Raw genomic sequence first — 21,851 nt, 5'->3', positions numbered from 1 at the left:
AAACCAGGCGACGTCAAAAGACGATTTAAACTAAATCACTCGCCAAACCAGGCGACGTCAAGAGACGATTTAAACTAAATCATCCGCCTAAACAGGCATCGTCACGGGATGATTTACGATAACTCACAAGCCAATATAGGCCACGCCACGGGGTAACTTAACATAAATTAGCCGCAAAACCGCGGTTACAATCAATAAAGTCACCCCGACGAACATGTGGGATCATCCACAAAATAAAACCAAACCAACAACGAAAATCGGTGAACGCACAACCAAAAGCCCATGATAAGTCCACAGCCCCCACTTCTTGAAAGAAAGGTGACTGTGGACTAGGGGGGCTTGTAGAGGTAGGGTATGAAACCCACCATTTGGCTAAGTATAAAACTAGTTACATACGCCAGGCGGAACAATACGCGCCAGCATGCTACTAACGCGAGGCGTAGTGCATGACGCCAAGAATAGAATGTAACATCCCGAAATTTCTAAAGTAATATATAATACATTATTTTGTCGGGTGAAATAAACGAGTTAGTGGAACGATAATAATAATAGCAAAATATGAAGACTTAGTAGGATAATTAGATGGGATTAGATAGGGACCAAAAGGAAATATGGGCCTTCGGTCCATGGGCTTAAGGGAGTATAAATACCCCCTTAAACCCCAATCCTTTCCATTCCATCCATTTATCCATCCTAATCTCTACACACCCAAAACACACACGACCCGAACCAAGATCCAAAGGCGAGGACCCGAGCTCGTTGGTGCTAGATCGTCGTGACGAACCAAAGCAACAAGACCAGCTCGTGTTCGTAGTTCGACTCATTTACGGTACGTTTATATCGAGAACTTGTCGTTTAGGTTTGGATTAGTATAGAAATGATAGATCTGTGTTTGTGTGGTAAAAACGAATCCAACAAAGCTAAACTTACTGAAAATGGTTACGATTTGATGGGTTAATCGATTGATAAAAGAACCCGTAACCTATATGCCTAAATCGCACCCTTTAAACATCGATGTTAGGTCGATTTGATGGTTGGGGTTTGTAGGCGCTGGTCAGACGATTCCGTGGATACCTAAATCGAGTGATTTGGTTAAGAAACGAAGGATTTAAGAACGAACAGTAGCTGCAGCCGACAACTTCGCCTGCAAGCTAAGTTCGCCTGATGAACTTTGCATGCAAAGCTAAGTTCGCCTAAGGTTAACTTCGCCTAAAGCTAAGTTCGCCTGATGACAACTTCGCCTAAAAGCTAAGTTCGCCTGATGACAACTTCGCCTAAAGCTAAGTTCGCCTAAGGTTTAACTTCGCCTAAAGCTAAGTTCGCCTAAGGTTTAACTTCGCCTAAAGCTAAGTTCGCCTAATTGATAACTTCGCCTAAGGCCAAGTTCGCCTAATTGATAACTTCGCCTAAGGCCAAGTTCGCCTAATTGATAACTTCGCCTACGGCCAAGTTCGCCTAACTGATAACTTCGCCTAAGGCCAAGTTCGCCTAACTGATAACTTCGCCTAAAGCTAAGTTCGCTTAAGGTTTAACTTCGCCTAAAGCTAAGTTCGCTTAGAAAATAAATTAAAAACTTAATGAAAAATGTGTTAAGACAGTTAATGGAAATAAAATTTTTCCAAGCTGACCTAGCAGCTCGACCCCAGCCAGGGGCTCTGCCCCTTGGACCCTGCTAGGGGCTGCCGCCCCTAGACCCCGCTGCCAGGGGCGCTGCCCCCGGACCCCCGTTCGTTGTGGGTTATATAAAGATAGAAATACAACATGAGTAGTAGTAGTTAATTGATACATGTAAATATTATACAGTTAGCCGTGCACAGCTCAAGAAGGGAATAACGATTAACGGAGAGCGTAACTGGATTCAGGTGAGTTTCTAGCCCCATTTATGTGTTATGTTTTCGGGGCTGTGTGCATACTCGATATGTTTGTTAATACGCTTATCTTAAGAGATAAGTGTATGCCTTATGTGAATGATGTGATATGTATGAATGATGGCTTGACGGTACGTGAACGATCTTCGGATATTGCACGTACTGTCAGGTTGTAACGCTAAGTATAAGGTAAGTATGATATGTATGCTTATTTGTATGAATGTGATAAAGTTAATAAAAGAAGGAAAGGATGGTTGTATGGTAACGAAGAGGGAATCGAACCCTACTAATATTCGAGAACTAGGGAACCGAACCCTACTAATATTCGAGGAAAGAGGGACCGAGCCCTAATAATACTCGAGGAAAGAGGGTACCGAGCCCTAATAATACTCGAGGAAGGAGGGTACCGAGCCCTAATAATACTCGAGGAAGGAGGGTACCGAGCCCTAATAATACTCGAGGAAGGAGGGTACCGAGCCCTAATAATACTCGAGGAAGGAGGGTACCGAGCCCTAATAATACTCGAGGAATGTAGGGCGTAATGCTCTTTATAACGTAAGATATGAAAGTAAGTTAATACAAAAGAAAGTATGAAAGTATGAAAGTATGAATGAAAGAATATAAGTTTATGTGTATTGTATAGTGTATGATTAACTAGAACTCACTCAGCGTAGCTGACTTTTAGTATGCACGCAGGTGAGTAGGATGAGGCAGCTCGCTTGAGGAGACACGTGGCACTGAATAAGAGGCTGGCATCGGAAGACTCAAGACGTTTAAGTTTAATGTTTCGTTTATTTTGAAAGACAAAATGATGTTTTAAGACAAGACGTGTTTTGTTATGAAATGTTTTATGAAAGCTTTTATATTCCGCGAAAGTTTTAATTAACTCTGATATTTAGAACTGTGTTTACGAGTAAATCCAACACGAAAGTAGGGCTACCGGTAACGAGGCCTTACATAGAAGTCCAAAGTAACTTTCCCTGACACCTCGGGAATAGTAATGAAAAGGTCCCACAAGCATGGGACAAAAAGATGGTAACCCACTTAGGGATAAACACCAAACCAATGGGGATTGGACAACACATAAAGGATGGTACAAACAGTCTAATCACATTCTTGTCAAAAGGCCATGATGCCCACCAACTTCCACCAACCACCACAATCACACGAATGGAGAATATTATTGGTGGAGAACCTGACAATGTGGTTGGTCACACACTCTCTCTTCCGGCTATAAATACTAATGAACCTCCAAATGGTAAAGGATATACTTTCTCCTTCTATCACTGTCAAATTAGACTATTTCAGACTATCAAGTACTGATTCTCACGCCGGAGGGTGGTTACGAGAGAATCCCCCCCCCCCCATTTCTCGTAACGAGCTCACGGTGTTCTGTTTTGCAGGTTACACTTGTCTACACCAAGAAGGTTTTATAACCCTCCGTATAGAATACATGACCATAACCCTCAGACTAACGTGTTAGACCTTGAGGGGTGGTTTAGTGCTTCGAACGTCCTTAAGGAATACATATATCTGTATCCTTCAAACAAGTCCTTTTTTTCTAATTTGTTTAATTATTATTATATTATTATTATTTTTGGTATGAAAAGTCAACTATAGAACTTGTGTTGATGTGTGGGTTTGAACTGAAAGAAGCTTTTTGAATACACTCATCGGCTGTTTGATACACCTATTTAATTATATGTACACAAATCCTTATAGAAGTTTATTCAATGCTTGTACTGATTTATCCTTCTACAAAGAGTTCGGGGCGGTTTTCCTTATCACCTTAATTGTCGAACTTGAGAAAGAATAGGAACCAGATAATTTTCAAAAATAAGATGCTCTGGGAAGTTCGAATATTGGAGACGAACAAGAAAGATTCCCCTCTTTGGCTCAATTCAATATTACCGTTAATCTTGTAATCTTGGAATATTTGTATTTGTATGTTCTGTTTGAATCGTATTTGATTCCGCAGTTGAGGCGCACACTTTTGAGTTTTGAGTCTTGTTTATAATATTTGGCTGTTAAAAAAAGTGTCAATAAAAGAGAGCTTTTGTTTATATAATTCGTTAATTTGGAAATTTTTCTGTTAGCTATTACGGTATGCCATTTTAACACTTAGATTTTGTTAATTTTATTGTTATAAAGTTAATCGTCATTTACAAAAATTGTTTATACAATTCGTTCAACACTTTTTTTCTCAACTCATATAGGGCACTTGAATCCAATAGGCGTAAATAATGTAGCATCCTTTTAATCAACTCTAAAAAGTTAATAAAGAGAAGACTTGAACATAAGGGTTTGATAATGAAATCATAGATTGAACCAAATTAACTGATATGATTCGATTTTACGATTAGATAGTTTGTTCTTACATGCAGCAAAAAAAGAAAAGGGTAACATAGCCTTTTTTATAGATGACAAAAATCAATCACAAGACAAGCAGCTACACCCTCTCACTAACAAAATTACACTTGCATCCCTCAATCATCAATTTTTCACTTATTAAAATTACATGAATATCGAAGTTATTAAATTTGCTTTTATATCAATCAAGTATTGAAGAAGAATATTGAATCTAGAGACACCTGCCACCGTATCCTGCGTTTCTAAATAACGCTTGCTTTATATCATCCGGCTTTAATATTAGTCTTTGCTCCATGTCCTATTATTAATCACAAGTTAGTAAGTTTAGTTGAATAATTTATTTATTTATTTATTTGTGATTGAAAGAAAGTATGGAAAATTCCCAGATTATCCTTTTTTTATCGAGCGATTTCGTGTACGTCCCTACAATCAAGAATTTCATAAATGTCTCATCCAAACACATCGTTGCTGCTGTTTTTTTCTACTCACCCAAAGCGTATGTCCTTCAATCAAATAACCCTAGCTAGCTCCAAACAAGTCGTCTCAGATGAGTTTGGTGAACAAAATAGGTCATCCATATGAGCATGTAAATAGGTCATCCCAACGAGTTTGTAAACAAGTTGTCCCAACGACTTCGTTAAATAAACAGGTTGTCCGACGAGTTTGTTGAACCGTAGGTCATACAGTGAGGTATTGATAACACGTGACGACTACTTATCAGTCCCGCTAACGTGTTTGAAGGGGACATTTCTGGAACTCTTGATTCGTGGAGATTTAAACGAAATATCTCTATGTAAAAATGACATTTTGAGAATTTTCCCAATAAAGTATTTACTATTATCATACCTCTTGACAAGACGCATGCATGGTGAAATCATTGAAGCAACTTACAACACATTCGTGAATATGGAGGCCCAATGCTTCAAGTGTAGACATTGTTGATATTAGTAGCTCTGGTTTACCACTACAGCATACTTGCACACACGTGTCTGTATTTCTCCTCTCCACATCAAACTAAACCCACATATTATTTTCTTTAAGATACATAATATACAATAATATTAATTAGCTAGTGAATCAAAACTAAACACACATATATATACCTTTGGTGAATTTCTGATAAATATATCTTTGGGTTGTGTAGACAACTGAAGATCATTCATATTAACCATATCCATTTGTTGTTGCATATGTTTGATTTTCTCAATCAACTCCTTCATGTAGTCTATTGTGTCTGCCAGTATGGAAGTCCTGTCCATCTTAATTTACATTACAAAAAGTTAGATTATTAATCTATATGTATATATTCTTTTAAACATCATTACAAAATATTTATGCTAATCTTTTGAATTATGCAATATCAAGCACCAATGCTAAAGTTTACATAATTTACAAAAGTAACTCATTCATGTGTAGTATATTTGTGCTTCTTTCTTTAAATGCATTAACAGTACTTCTTATGATTATAAAAGAGTCTTGTTCACTGATTGCAACCGTCGATAACCCAGACAACGATATTCGTTTGGTAGTGTGAGAGTTCACACCAACACGAACTAGAAACACGTGTAATGCATATGAAACCAAAGAAAAAAAAATCATACATATAAACGAAATCATAAAAATCTATAATACATCTATAATACATATAAACGAAATCATAAAAATCATACGTGTCGCGATGTGGTCGCTCCCCTTTCGCTTTTTTTTAAAAAGTCACCAGATTTGTTTGATTTTTGAATGGAGGTTTCTCATGCATTTGACCCGAATTCATGGGTATGAGTCTTATCAAATCCATATAATTTTTAAAAAGGGTTATAACATCTCATTAAATTAAAAACTTATATCACTAAATATTTGATATAAAAATCCTATAAAGTAGGGATATACTAAAAATTAATATATGATTTATTCAAAAAAAGATATATATTATTTACAATTAAAAATCAATTTTATAGTAAAAAAATAAACGGGTCTTGGGTCTCATCAAACCCATATAGCTTTTAAACCGGGTTATAACATTTTATTTATTAGTGAAACAATTTATCATTAAACCATAAGTATATTATTAACTTTTATACAATAAAAAAATAATAATTTAAAAAATAAATAAATATTAAAAACAAATAAAATAAAACAACCCTCGTAATACGGAGAATAAAAACTAGTTTAATATAAACTATAGACATGATGTCTTTTCAAATTCTTATATATTTTGATATATAATATCTAATCAAATGATCAGTTGATAAAAGTTATGAACTAAAACATATACTTTTTAAAATTTATAAAAGTAACTTCTTAAATAGATCAATCCATCACATCATCCTTAAAATTAATCTTACTTGTTTAGCTAAACGTGATTATCTAAAACCAAGGTGAAACACAAAAATTGCTTATATTAAAAACAAAGCCATAGTTTACATGTTAAGTGAAACACAATTACAGAAATTATAACCCTGGCCTCTTTACTATGTATTAATTATAACTACAGTGTATCTACATTATATAAAGCAATTTAGAAAGTTTGTACCTTGCTGATCTTGGGTACAATAGATCGAAGCATGGATAGTCTTTCATTCAACCTCTTCCTCCTCCTCCTCTCAGCCATTAAATTTTTTGAAGGTTGCCCCTCAACTTTACAGTTTTTACCATTCTTCCCCATGTTGAAACCGGTAGGTCTTTCTGGTTCTGGATCACCCATAACCCCTTGTGGGTAGGGCATTTCCGGGTTGACCCGATAATTACTCACATCATGCACAAAATGACAATTTTTTACATCATCCAGCATTGAAAGCATTGAGTAATAATCTTGGTCATTAAATGGTGAAGATTCAAGCTTGATGTTAGGTGGAGTGTGGTTAAGAGTGGCAGCAGATAATAGCTCATGGTCAACAAAAGGATTAGTGAAGTGTTGGCCAAATGAAGAACAGTTTAGGGTTTGTGAGTTAAAGGTAAATGGTAAGGAAAAGTCTTCAAATGAAGAAGAGGTTTGAGAGGTGATGGAAAGAGGTGAACTTTCAAGAAAAGTGGTAGGGGTAGCAAGGAGGGCATTTTGGTCAAATGGATCATCAATATAATTATTATCATTGATCCCAAAAGCAATGTTTGAATCTAGCATGTCTTCTAAGAATCCATGGCCATGGTGGTGGTGGTGATGGAACTCCATCACTCAACTTTCTCACTCTAAAACTCAATTTCTCTCTCTAGGATCAATGGATGGCTGCATATGATCAACATGAAAATTGCAACAAGTGGAGGATGATAAATGAGTGAATATATAGGGGGATAAGAGAAGGTGGCCTTCATGCTATATTGCTATAATAACTTTTAAAATATTTATATTCTTTTAAAAAATTATGTATAACTTTTTGCACACATCTTTCTTCTTGAAAATTCTTTCTGTATTATAAATTTAAATTATCATTACTTAAAAAGATTAATGTTAAATATCATTTGAGTTGTTAGAACTTTAATAAATACATAAAATATATATGTAAAAACAATTAACTATTTTTCATATGTACTATAATATACAAGTTATATTTACTAAAAAAAAGTTTATAATTTTTTTACACTAATCAATCATTAAAACATGTGTAACGAGCATTTACAGTTTCCTGCATGTACGTAACGCAAATGCATGTAACATGTGTAACATGCGATATCGGCAATTTTTGTCTATATAAAAAAATCTCAAGGATTTTTTTATAAACTTTGATGAATATACTTCTAAGTGTGTGTGTAGATAAAGGATCCAATACAAAAATCCCTTATCGTACAATAGGTACGCGAGTGTCTGGATCGTCGACTTATAAAAACACACGGTGGCAAGATTGTAATTTTATTCAATTCATATTCCGTCCCAAATTAAGTCATTCACTCATCAACCACGATCATACATCGACTCCTAAATTGCATATCAAGATCAGAAACATAATCAAATTTCATTCACATCCATCGTCTGCTGTTTCACGGGGTTTCACACAGGTCAATTGTCAAATTGAGCAATTGAAATTGAAATTGTTGAACTAATTGATCAATTAAACTTTGAAATTGGTCCAAATAATCATCAATTTGAAGTTTCCATTAATCAATTTTGAGTTTTGCAGAAACCCAGTTGCAGACGTTCCTTATTTTGTTCATATGATCTAATCAATGATCAAATTAACGGTTGATTGACGATTGTTTGATGATTATGAGATTATATGAAGTGATTTAAGTGTTCAATTTCATGTTACAGGTGTTTTTTTTGTTAGTTTTAGAAGTTCTGAAGAACCATAACTTCTTAGAACTTCTAAACTTTATCAGAACTTTTAAACTCTTTTGAACACCCAGAACTTCTAAACTTTTTTGAACACCCAGAACTTCTTAGAACTTTTAAACTTTATCAGAACTTCAAAACTTTTTTAAACACCCTGAACTTCTAAGAACGTATTAGAACGTTTAAAGATGTTCGTTTTTTTTAACACCCAGAACTTCTTTGAATGTATTAGAACGTTTAAAGATGTTCTTTTTTGGTCAGAACGTTTATAGGTCTTCAGTTTTGTTTCAGAACGTTTAAACATAATATTTTGAACTCTAATAAGAGCTCGATTGAGTGCGTTATTTCTGCAATTCCATAATCGATTGATGTTTTTGTTAGAACTTCTAAACTTTTTTGTTAGAACTTCTAAAGTTTTGGTACAGAACTTCTAAATTTAAACGTTTAAAGGTGTTTGTTTTTTGTCAGAACGTTTAAACTTGTGGTTTTGGTCAGATTATATTAGTTGAACGTTTAAACTTTTTGTTCATTTTAGTGTTCATTTTGGTCAGAACTTTTAAATTTGTAGATTTGGTCAGAACGTATTAGTTGAACCATTAAACTTTTTGGTCATTTTAAGTGTATATTTTGGTGAGAATGTTTAAACTTTTTGTTCATTTTGGTGTTCATATTACTCTTAACATTTTACTTTAGAAGTTCTAGACAAAAAATTTAGAAGATTGTACAAAAAGTTTAGAAGTTCTGTACAAAAAGTCCAGAACGTTTAAAGTTTTGTGCAGAACGTTTAAACACGAACCCTAATTATAGCTCAATTAACTGTATTATTTTGCAATTCATAATCGATTGATGATTCTAAAGTCTCTTACACATCAATTCAATTGATTAAATCAACAATTTTTGATGAATTTGAAGATTATTAAACTATAGCGATAATGGGTTTATCGATTTTGATTATGCTTTAGTTTTGTGGATGATTGATTATGGTTGAAGGCTTGCAGCAAATGACGATCTGTTGTGCGATAAGTATTTTTGATTTAATTACAATTATGCCACCGCATAGTTTTAATTGCAATTAGGATCGGGTGGTGCTGGGTCTCGCGTATCTAATGTACGATAACCTATCATTGTACGTTAACTCTCCCCTATATATATATATATATATATATGGGATAGATTGAAAACGGAATTAAGTATTATGTAACAAGTACATAAACTATATTCATCTTCAACTACAAAAGGTATACTAAAATGAATGTTTGTTGAAAAAATATCTAATCAATAATTGTGAAGGTTTAATTAGTTTTACAGTTTCTTGTGTTTAATATACTTATAATATTGGTTTTTTTTTTTATTACAGGACTAATTAATAAAACATTTATATAGTACTATATCTTAAATCTTAAATATGTATAAACAAAATCTTCATATATTTTCTTAAGTCACTATATTACTTTATTTGTAAATGGAAATTTCTAATGCATTTGACCTGAATTTACGAGTATGGGTCTCACCAAACTCAGATAGCCCTTAAACGGGTAAGAACATCTCATTAAATTAAAATTTAGTCTCACCAAACATTTGATATGAAAATCCTATAAAATATAGATATACTAAAAATTAATATATATTTTTTTTTAAAAAATATATTATTTATAATTAAAAAACAATTTAATGGTAAAAAAACTAAACGGGTCATTGGTCTTACCAAACCCCGTTAGCCTTTATACTGGATTATAGCATCTCATTTATTTTTGAGCCCCTTTAGTCATCAAATTCTAATTATATTGTTAAGTTACTTACAATAAATAAAATTAAAATCTAAAATATATATATATAAATATTAAAAACGAATAATGTAAAAACCCCGTAATACGGAGGGATAAAAGCTAGTATATTAAATATAAAATTAGTTAATATTTTTGTTAATAGAACAATGATGATCGATTTTTAGGTTAAGGAAAAAAGGAGACATATATATATTAAGAATGAAACGATTGGACTCCACATTAAAACGCATATAATTAATTAAATAATAATAAAAAAATAATAAAAGTAATAATAATAATAATAATACATTTGAGCAAGATCCTTTGCTTTTCTTCGCTATGTAAAAAGAGGGTCGGAGGAAGAAGTGCTAGAACCTCAACAGAAGAATGAAGGTGATAGAGTCTTATAAGAGATGCTAGCGTTTGGAATTGAATATAATGATTCCTCTCCCTTGGTTACCTTCATTGCTCATGAATCATGTCTGTTTTTCTATTCCAATGTTCTTATGCGGTCTGGTCTGTTCATTAGTTGCTTCACTCATAGTAGTTAAGAGGTAGTTGTCTTAATGAGTGTAGCAGAGTGCTCCCTATCCTATTATTCATCTATAGGGCTATCATCCTAGTTTTCCCTGTCTCTGCCTTTCTTTTCTCGTACAAAATTTTTCTTCTTTTACTATTGCTTGGAATTGGGTTTGACATTATTCAATACTAAATATCTACTCGTGGAGGGAGGGGAGACAATAGATTCATTTTAGGTGGTAAGCGAAGGAATTGTTGGGCTTAGGACAGCGAGTGAGCCTCGGATTTTTCTTCAGTAACTCTATGAGAGATGAGAAGAGTGGCAATTAGGGATGAGATCGGGACCGTACCCTACCTGCACCCAAAAGTACCCGTACCTATAATCAGTAAATTTGCGTACCCATACCTGTACCCAATAGACACGTACAGGTACAGGTACGGGTACAAGTATGTGTACTGAACATGTACGAGTACGGGTATTTAGGAAAAAAGCCCATCCCTAGAGGCAATAGCTATTATAAAAGAACTTAACAATTCATGGCATGAATTAGAATAAGTAATTATATATCGCATTTTCTCTCACATTTTCAATCAAACATAATGGTTCCAATTTAAAATTAAACACAAAAAACATCACATTTTCTCGTGTTTTCAATTAAACAATAAATTTTTATACTTTTATTGACATTACATTTTTTTTTTCTTCACTCACAACCACTCATAACAAATATTAAAAAAATTAGAGAAGGTGAACAATAACTTTTCATATATATAGAAAAATCACTTAATTTCTTTTTTATTCACTCACAACACTCTAAACCACTCTTTAAATTATAAAAATATCAGTCACAAAATATGATGGATAAGATGTGAATGCTATAAATTCTAAACAATGTTATTATTACTTAGAAGTAAAAAGTAATATAAAAAATAAAATAACATTGATTAAGCAAATTTTAGAAGATTAAAAATGTAATTAATCATTGATTGCCTTTGGCAACTTTATGTTGTTTAAACTAGCTATTAAGTTTATTAGTTTTATTTATAGATAAAACATGTTTAAGTTATAAGTAACACTAACGAAGCTTAGTATTAGATAATTAAAAACATAATTTATTTATGACTCAATAACATACAAGCTTTTAGATTACCCGGAGCACCTTTAGCAACCCCATCGGGTATATGAGGTTGACGCTCGGCTACACTATCGCTACACCTTCGGATAAGCCTCACGGTTAGCTGTTGCTGATGGAATGAGTCGTCGATTGTGATGATATAGCCGTTACAATGGCTATAAAGCCGTTGCAAATTAAAAAAAAATAAAATAAATTAAAATGGTATTTTACTTATTTAATACACACCACATAATAACCGCTCTTATTCAAGAAACTCAAACATTAACCTATCAAATTTCTACATACACAAACAAAATGGAAGAGAGAATTATATTCATTTCCCCCGACGATTACAATGATATATTCTCCATCGATAGTAGTCTTCCTTTTCTCTATGATATTGCCAGGCAATCCGAAGAAGTAAACACAACAACATCAAGAAAATATACGTGCACCTTCTTATTGATTTTTTTTAGTTTGAATTGTGTAGTTTTTTATTTTTAATGTAATTTTATTTTTATTTTTGGTCTAAAATGCATAACTTATGTTTTGTTAAAAAGGAAAAATGAATTGATAAATAAAAATGAGATGATAGCGTAAGATTATGGAGTAATTAGAGTAGTCCAGGATAATATAGATGAGCATGTCTTTCCCCTAAGAGTTTAAAAACTTAATTAGGAAAGTCAGTTAAACAACATTAAAAAAAATTCTCTTCCTTTTTGAAATAATATATAGAAACAACATTTTAACTCTTGTTTATTATATAAATATATAATATATAATAAAAAAAAAAAGTTGGACTGTTTGTTTCCATAGATGATCTATGATTCATGTCTTTTTCAGAAAAAGCTGGTATAAGACCATGTGTAGTCATAAAGCTTCACTACCAGGGGTTATGCGTCACGTGGCGCCCAGTCAGAGTTATGGTTTTGTACAAAAACAGACTGTAGTCATAACTCTCTACTACCAGGGGTTATGCGCCACGTGGCGCCCAGTCATTATTAATTTTATTTGTTTTTTTAAATACTAAATCATTTAAATAAATTAACATAAAATTAAAAATTACATTAAACTTCCAAATAAAAAATACATTAAACTAAATTAAAAAAAATACATCAAATTAAAATAAAAAAAACATAAATAATACTAATAAAACTAAAACTCATTTATATTTTTCTAAAATTTTCACTCGTCGATTGGCTTTTAGAGATTGGACTATCGGGTCGTCTTCGGATAGCTCGTTTGATAAAATCTCGATGTCTTTGTTCATCTCATTCCTTCGAAGTAGGTCGACGGCGTCCAAATTTACTTGAAGTCGTTGGGTTCCAAGTTGGTGTAAATCTTGGAGTCGAGAGTTCATTAATTGGAATTGGCTTTCCAATTCGGGATTCGAACCCGTTGCCGACGACGAACCGGCCCCTTTCCCATTTCCTTTGGCTTTGGTTCTTCTACCCCCCGGCCGAGGCATGTAGGTAGTATTCACGGGGTCATTATCGCTTAAGTTGAAGTTTCGAGCGTCGGATCGGGGCGTGTCTGGATCAACCGAAGACGATGTTTTAGACTTTTTTTTACGCGGACCACATTCGGCTTCGGCATCCAACACCAAGCCCCATTTTGGGTGAAACCTCAAGAGGTTTTTCCAAATGCCAAAGTAATTGAAGGTCCCGCCGACCTTATGTTGAAACTCAACCAACGCGTTATCCATGACTTCCGCGTCCGAGACACCGCTACTCCTAGTTCGATTCATCCGAGAGAAAACCGTATGGAAAGCCATGCATTTGGTGTTTATGTCGCCCCATTTCGACAGTAACGAATCTTTTTCTCGATGCGAGTCCCCGCCAAGGTTGTGAAACCTCTCTATAATTTTGTGCCAAAATACCCTCATTTTTTGATAGTTCGCTCTAAAAATAAAACATTACAAGTTTAATGTTTGTTATAAGAAATTTAAAAAAATATATATGCATTTTAAAAACCTACTGCATTTGGCATCTTCCGATATCTGGCACCAAGCACGAGCACATAGTACGCACTCGTCGATACTCCACGCTATCACCGTCTGATTTAACCAGATGTTCGCCGGCGGACTTCTTTGCGTGTTTTTTCGAACGTCCGCGTTGGCTCGAATCGCCTACGGTCTCCGGGACGGGATGTGTCTCCGGCACGAACTCGACCTCGGGTTGGGTCTCCGGGGCGGGTTGGGAACCCGAACCGGCAAAAATGTTCGTCGTCGGGTTTTGGAAACCGGGCACCGCGTTTGGCATAGAGTTTTGTAGATATTGAAAGTAGGCGGCCATTTGCCGGTCAAACATTTGCGGGACGGGTACGGTTGGCGTTGGGGCGGTAGATTGGTTCGGTTGTGAATTTTGGTTGCCTTGACGGGCATATTGGCCGAAACCAAGAATATTTTGGTTGTTGTTTGGAAACATGATTGTAGAAATATTAGTGTAAAAGATATAAATTGGTATAGAAGTGGATGGAGTGTGTTAAAAAAATGAGTTTGGTTTGTTTATAGAGTATAAATATAATTAATATAATTTAATTTTTTTTAAAATTTCCAACGGCTCCAAACCCACCCACCCAACGGCTATTTTTTTTGATTTCTGTGCCAACCCCCGCGTTTTGTATACAACACAGCCAAAAACAAGCTTCGCGGGGGGGGGGGGGGAAGCGGTGTACCCCGCGTTTTTGTCACATAACGCAGTGGCAACATTGCCACTATAGGTGGTCTAACAAACAAAATACATAAAAGAGTCTAAAAGTCTGAAACTTTGACCCACCCTCACTTTGTGTTTTAATCGAAAATAATAAAATCTGGTTCTATGCATGTCGCATAAAACCTTTTCCATCCTATTAACATTTGTTTTTACACATATTAATAAATTATAAATGTGATATGAATAAATTATAAATGTGTATCTGAAATTCTGGACTTGCCATTTTCTTACCTTTTATTTTCGTACAATTCAGTGTTGTTTTGTTTCTATTATACCATCTGTACTCGAGCGTTTTGGCCGGCGTTTTGGGGCAATTTACTTTAGGTGTTTCGTGTATAACGCAGTAATTGGACGAAATTAAAAAAAAAAACATTATTCAATTCCAACAGACATATGACCGTTAATAATAATAAAAAAATTATTTTTTATATATTAATCAATTTCATCCCCAATCAAAACTCATCAAATTTATAAAATCTTTCTTTCTACTCTATATTTCTTCACACCAACTTTTCTATAAATGCATTCTCCTACTTCTATATATAATCGGTTTTTCGGGTCCCGACCAACAAGCCGAAGACGAGGTGGAGGAAGAGATGGTTACGAGTGCGATTGTGCCCGCGACAACTTATATGAGTTCTGTTACGAGTGCGATTAGCTCTCCAACCCCTGTTTAAAAAAGAGCGTATATCGAACGAGATTGTACCGAAGCCAACAACCGGTTATTGGCGGATTACTTCTGCGACTTGCCGAGATACAAGAACCCGAAGACCTTTAGACGTCGCTTTCGGATGTCAAAAAATTATTTATGCACATCACCAATGATTTGGAGCGTGAGATTGATTACTTTAAGCAAAAGTCGTACGGTCGATGGACGCTAGGATTCACGGCTATTCAGATGGTTACGTCAGCCGAACGGGTGCTCGCCTACGGAAACACGGCCGACATCAATGGCGAGTATTTAAAGATGGCCGATAAAACAACGCGGGACACCTTGGAGTATTTTTGTTACGGTACGTTTCATTTTTTTAAAATAATTATATCACTTGTTTACTTTAGTCAGTTATTTTATAAAAGTTGTGTAAAACATAGGAATATTGAAACTATATGGACCACATTATCTGAGAGAGCCCAACTGGAACGATTTACAACGTCTTTACGAGGCACATACAAGGGAGGATGGTTTACCCGACATGATAGGGAGTGTAGATTGCATGCATTGAGAATGAGCTAATTCTCCAACTGCATGACGAGGTCAATACACACGAGGTGACTAAAAGGGACCAACGGTCAGCCTTCAAGCGATTGCTTCATACGACCTTTGGATTTTGTCTGCATTCTTTGGTGTTCCCGGTTCCAACAATGACATAACCGTCTTAGAGCAGTCGCCTGTGATGGAGAGTTACATATCTGGGACCGTTCCCGTCGCTTCGTTTAGGCTAACGATAATTTCTACCGTCATTGGTACTATCTGGGTGATGGAATATATCCAGAGTATGAGATAACCATGAAAACATTCAGAGACCTGTTGGATGAATAAAGACAGTATTTTAAGAAAGTGCAAGAGTCTACGAGAAAGGATATAGAGAGGTGTTTTGGTGTTCTTCAACAACGATGACATTTTGTTAAAAATCCTTGTCGTATGTGGTCTTTAGAAAGAATGAAAAGTGCTATGTATGCGTGTATCATAATGCATAACATGATCATCGAGGACGAGAGAAGAGCAATATGTCCAACTTTCATACTGGACCCGGATCCACCACGAACTCCAGCAAGTATGGAGCAAAGACTCGAAAACTCGGATTTTGTGCAGTCAAAAGAGATGATACATAACACACTAAGGGGGGGTTTGGTCCAACATCTCTAGATGAATCGACGTTTGCCTAGTGAAAACGAGGGCAACAATGAAGATGTAACAATGAAGACGATGATGAAGACGATGAAGACGACGACAAGGGCGAAGACGATAGAGACGAGTAGTTTTTTTTATTTTAATGTAATATTTAATTAATAAAATATTATTGTTATTTGATTATTTTTAATAAAAATTAAAAAAAACAAAAAGGTGTAAAAGTGACTGAGCATCACGTGGCGCATAACGCCCAGGGGTGAGGCTTTATGACTACACTATGTTTTTGTAAAAAACCATAACCCTGACTGTGCGCCACGTGACGCATAATGACTGGGGGTGAGACTTTATGACTACACATGGTCTTATCTTCAAATTTGTTGTTCATATAAATAAAGAACGGCCACTACTCAACAATGATATCACCGACAGTTAGTATTGTTGGATGATCTCTAGGTAAAGTAGTTATTGACGAGAATTTGACAGCAACATGGGTCTGGGTAACTTGTTTTCCGACATAACTAAGGAGAAATCTTCAGTGATTACCAGCGGAATATATAATTATAGATAACAATGATTTCACCACTACTAAACAATGATATTACCGACGGTTAATACTGTTGGGTAATCTCCTTGTAAAAGTAGACGTTCATGACGAGAATTTAACAATAATATGGGTCCGGGAACTTGTATTCCGACATATTACTAAGGGAAGGTCCTAAGTGATTAACAATAGAATATCTAATGAGGGAAAACCGACAGGTACATCTTCGGCGGCTGACAAAACTTTTTCGGTCCTGACAAGTCTACTTAGATGGTCAATGCTAGATTACTAAAGAATTTGCCGTCAATAATGTGATTTTAATAAATAAACAAACTTAAAGTTATTTTTATTTCAAGAAAAATGCAGCCATGATTAAATTTTGGAGATTCTGATAAATAGAAATATAGTATATAAAATTATTAAATTTTACACAAAATATTGTAATTGTAGAAAAATAAATCATAGAAATTTAAATTTAGTTTGAAAAATATATATACAAAATCAGTGTGAAAAATATATACTAAAATAAAAAACAGGTGATTTCGATCATCTCTTTCTTTGCTTGCTCTTGATCATCTTCTCAAGTGATATGATAATAAGAAAGGATTGACACAGATTTATTTTGATAAATATTTGAAATAATTTATAGTCAAATGGACGAGTGTGAAGGTTGTAAAAAATTTTAACTTTTAGAAGTCAAGAAGCTAAACGGCAATATATCAAAGTAAAGTTCAGGGTTTAAGAGGAGAATATGGAAATGGGACTATGGCGGATCGCTACCGAAAGCCTAATGGTCCTTACTAATAAAGGAAACAATAAGGTGTTGACACGTGACATGTGGTGAATCTCGAATTCTTACACGTGTTTGATGACACAGCATGATAGCGGACAACTGCCTTAAGCTTAACGGTTTGCTAGCTACAAGTATCTTTGAATTAACCGGAGCGTGACCCGTGTCCGATGACTTATAAGTTGAGCGTATATTTGCTAATATACGAGTAGAAGGTTAATAACCGAGTTAGTATTTATGCCACGTAAAAAAAAGATAAATAGGACTTGTATTTCTACATGACGGCCAACCTCTAATAACTCTAACTAGGTAACAAAACCTTCCGCATTGTTGGTGCAGCAACACAAATTTAGTTGGTATCGGTTAGGTTTATAATGGTAAGGATACTAACCCAACAAGGAAACATACTCGGTTCTCTAGTTACATCATTTCACATGACACGTTTGTAAACTCAAACGATCTCTCTACGGGCTTAAACAAGCACTCCGTACCTGGTATACTCGGTTCTCTAGTTACATCATTTCACATGGTTTTCGTAGCAGCACGTGTGACAACTCACTATTTATTTACTCTCATGGGGGTAAACTAGCTTATTTATTGCTTTACGTTGATGATATTGTTCTTACTGCGTCAGACCCCACTTTACTACGTACAATCATTTCCACATTTTCTCGTGAATTTGCTATGAGATTTATTTCAAAGTAGGGAGGATGTAACATCACGTAATTTTCGGGCCAAAAATGTCAATTTCTAAAGTAAAAGGACCAATTCTGCAAATTTCTAAACTACAGGGACTAAAATGAAAAATCTGTTTTCCTGACCCTTCGCGCTATGCGACAGGTCAAGAGAGACACCCATCGCGTATCGCGATGGGGTGTCTGATAGATATTGACACGTGTGCCACGTGGCACACGGTGGCAACGTTTGCCGCCACGTGTCACCACGTGGCAACACGTCCGCCACGTGTCGCCACGTGGCACAGCGCCTGCCACGTGTCACCACGTGGCAGGTCTACGATGTGACTCAGCAAGCCTACATCGCGTTACGCGATGGGCTTGCCAAGGAACCCATCGCGTAGCGCGATGGGGTCCAATTTCGAGTCTATAAATAGCAGCCTCCGGCTCTTCCCATTTGCACACCAAAAACACATACTTTACTCTCTCACTAGTTTCTCTCTCTACCTCATAAAGCGTGCCCACGATCCATCTCGAAATCCGTGCCTCGAAACCCCGTTTTCCGTACCTAGTACCTCGATATTCGTGCCACTTCCCGACATCCCGAACAAGAAGGAAGTGTTGCCCGACGACCCGACAATTTCCTCGAAGTGTGTGCCAAGAGTATTGGTGTCTCAAAAAGTGTGCCAAGTGAAGAGGAAGAATTTGCAAAGAAAAAAGTATTGATTGAGCGGCGTCGAAGTGCTGCCCAAGTGTTTAGGGTGTTGCCAAGCCAAGTAAGGTAGGCATAATGCACGACCAAAATAATAATAAAATATTATAAGGGCTTAATACCCGAGTCGGAATTATTCTCGATAAACAAAGAAAATAAAGAAAAAAAAGATAAAATATATATAGATGTATATATATATATATATATATATATATATATATATAATTATTCTTTGTTATGAAATATATTATTTAAGTATAATGAGTATACTTAAATAATAAAGAAATACGTTTCTTAATAAAGAAGAAACGTCGGGTTTCATAAACTAAAAGTTTATCAATACTACTTTTCAACTAAAGGTTTTAAAGTAAAATACTGAACTAAAGGTTCATCGAGATGAATGAGACTAAAGGTCTTAAGCCGAATCGTGTATCCGACTAATGAATGTTATAATCGTACTATAGGTGCGAGATAGCGAAGGAAAGACTAACGGACGGTGTTGGAAGCCGATCCCATTGAAAAGGTGAATACACCCCACTTTTACAATCTTGTTTTCAAACAAACAAACGTGTTATGTGTAAAACTTTACATGAGGCTACGTGTCTCTAAAAACATTATAAATAAGAGTATAAATCAGCCCTCAGGCTATGGTATACGTTTGTCTGGATCCTTACATATGTGGAATGCAGTGGGCACATCGCACCACGCTTGGTCACGACCTCCAGCCACGATGGGCCGGACCTAAGTTACGTCCGAGTGAGGAATGGCCATGTGTATATTTATGGTACCTAAGTTATGTCATAAACGCTGCGGTGTTTCGCTGAGGTGAGCTAGTGCAGAGACTCGAATTTATGATGATTGATTTAACTTGATTATTCCTAAGCCAAGATAGGCCGAGACTTACATGGTCTCGAGGGGTGATTAAGTAAAGAAAATATTTTTAACGTCAGCATATTCACAAGCATTCGTTGCTGACGTATTTTAATAACATTTTGTAGGTAATCAAGATTAGAGCTTGAAGGACGAAGAAGCTCTAAAATCCGATGGCTCGGAAATTTTGTGTAAATATTAAAACATGGTGGTTTTTAAACAAGTAAATATTAAACGAGACTTTTGTCTCGTCTTTTGTAATGTTAATATTTATAATATCGATCCTTAAGTTTTTATAAAGACTTCCGCTGTAACCCGTAAACTCTGAATTATTTACAAACATGGTACCAATTATGGTTCACACTCCTAGGCTTAGATTAGGGGTGTGACACCCTGTAAGGGATACTATTCTCCATAGCCTTTTTGGATATCTTGGGCATTTTCACATACAAGTTCTTTTCGTATTTTATTTTCTTTTTTGCTTTGGTTTGCAAGAATTTATCCGAGATCCGAGGTGATTTTCGCTCACTAGTTATACGGATTGATCCAAGTTGTTAGATCCATTTCGGAAACCTACAAGTGAGTCGATGTAAATTTGGTTGATACCGAGAATCTCGGCACTATATCATAAAACAGGAAATCTAAGAATAACAGTTGTCACACAACCATGTTCTATTACATGGCTCTGATGCACGGAAACAACTGGAACCCACCGTACCCCGTCTTGAAAACTTGTCGGGGACAGAAACGCCTACGGGGACGGCTACGGGACGTTTTCATAACGTTTCCTGAGATTTTGGGACGTTCCTAAACGAACCCATTAAATGGGGACGATCAAAAAAACGATTCTGGGATGTTTCCGATGAATTCCGGCGCCACATACGGTATTCCGGCGAAGATTCCGGCGGCGAAAAACAGATGAAGAAAAAAAAGAAGAAAAAGAGGCGATTGTTTTATTGTTTAAGGTAAAGTTTAGTTTAGGTTTAACATTTAACCTCTTGATTTGTTAACATTTACATAAAAAGTATTAAATTAGGTTATGCATTTTAACATTTAACCCTCTTTATCTAAACTAGTTTACATTTGGTCCTCAACTTGTAATTTTATAAATATCTAAACGGGCTTTGTGGTACATTATCTGTAATATATTTTTAATTTTTATATGTATTTATTGCTGTACCCGTTTCTTGATTTTTTGAGTTTTGCCGTTTCCCTTTCCCGTACATGTGCCCCTTTCCCGTTCCCATACCAGTTCCCGTGCAACATAGTTACATGGTAGCATCAATTGATTGCAACACCGAATCAAGACCATTTATCTTTAACTCGCCTCCACTCTCCTTAATTTCTTTACACCGTTTCACTCCCTCTTCAAAACACATCTGAAATTAGAAAATAAAGCAAATTTCATCTTTTTCCATGGCAAATCCCTATATAACAAACTCGATCTAGTTTTCAAAAAATTGAAATCAATGTTACACAATTTACAAAATAAACACATGGCTTTTCTAAGGGGATCAAAACGAGTCGAATAATGTGTCAGTTACCTCGAATGGTGCACGATGGGCGAGGGTGGACTTCGTTGGAGACAACAAAGACGACACGCCGGTTAAGTTTTGAATGAGGGGGGAGAGAGAGAGATGGTGTCAAGATATTAGGGAGAATGAAGGAGAGTTGCAGATTTCCGGTGTGATACGGCCTGAGAAGCAGTGGCGGATCCAAGAATTCTTTCCAATGGGTTCACCGTATTTTAGATGCTCAAGTTTCATAGAACCGGATATAAAAATTTCGGTTCAGTTTAA

At 35.5% G+C, this 21,851-nt stretch overlaps 1 protein-coding gene across 1 annotated transcript; it reads right to left on the bottom strand.

Moving 5' to 3' along the window:
- Positions 1–4,361: 4,361 nt before the first annotated feature.
- On the bottom strand, positions 4,362–7,514 carry LOC143581328 (transcription factor bHLH61-like). Its single transcript, XM_077064152.1, has 4 exons — positions 6,769–7,514; positions 5,342–5,497; positions 5,085–5,252; positions 4,362–4,536 (listed from the first exon to the last, which is right to left on the bottom strand). The coding sequence occupies exons 1-4, from the start codon at positions 7,402–7,404 to the stop codon at positions 4,450–4,452; spliced, it is 1,047 nt and encodes a 348-aa protein (XP_076920267.1). The 5' UTR covers positions 7,405–7,514; the 3' UTR covers positions 4,362–4,449.
- Between the last annotated feature and the right edge of the window lie 14,337 nt (positions 7,515–21,851).

The sequence above is a fragment of the Bidens hawaiensis genome, unplaced genomic scaffold, assembly GCF_021521415.1.
Source record: "Bidens hawaiensis isolate Kalapana, Puna unplaced genomic scaffold, B.hawaiensis_p1.1 tig00001511_1, whole genome shotgun sequence".
Lineage (NCBI taxonomy): Eukaryota > Viridiplantae > Streptophyta > Magnoliopsida > Asterales > Asteraceae > Bidens > Bidens hawaiensis.
Note: the sequence above shows the minus strand (reverse complement) of the source record. Positions and strands in the feature narration are given on the sequence as shown.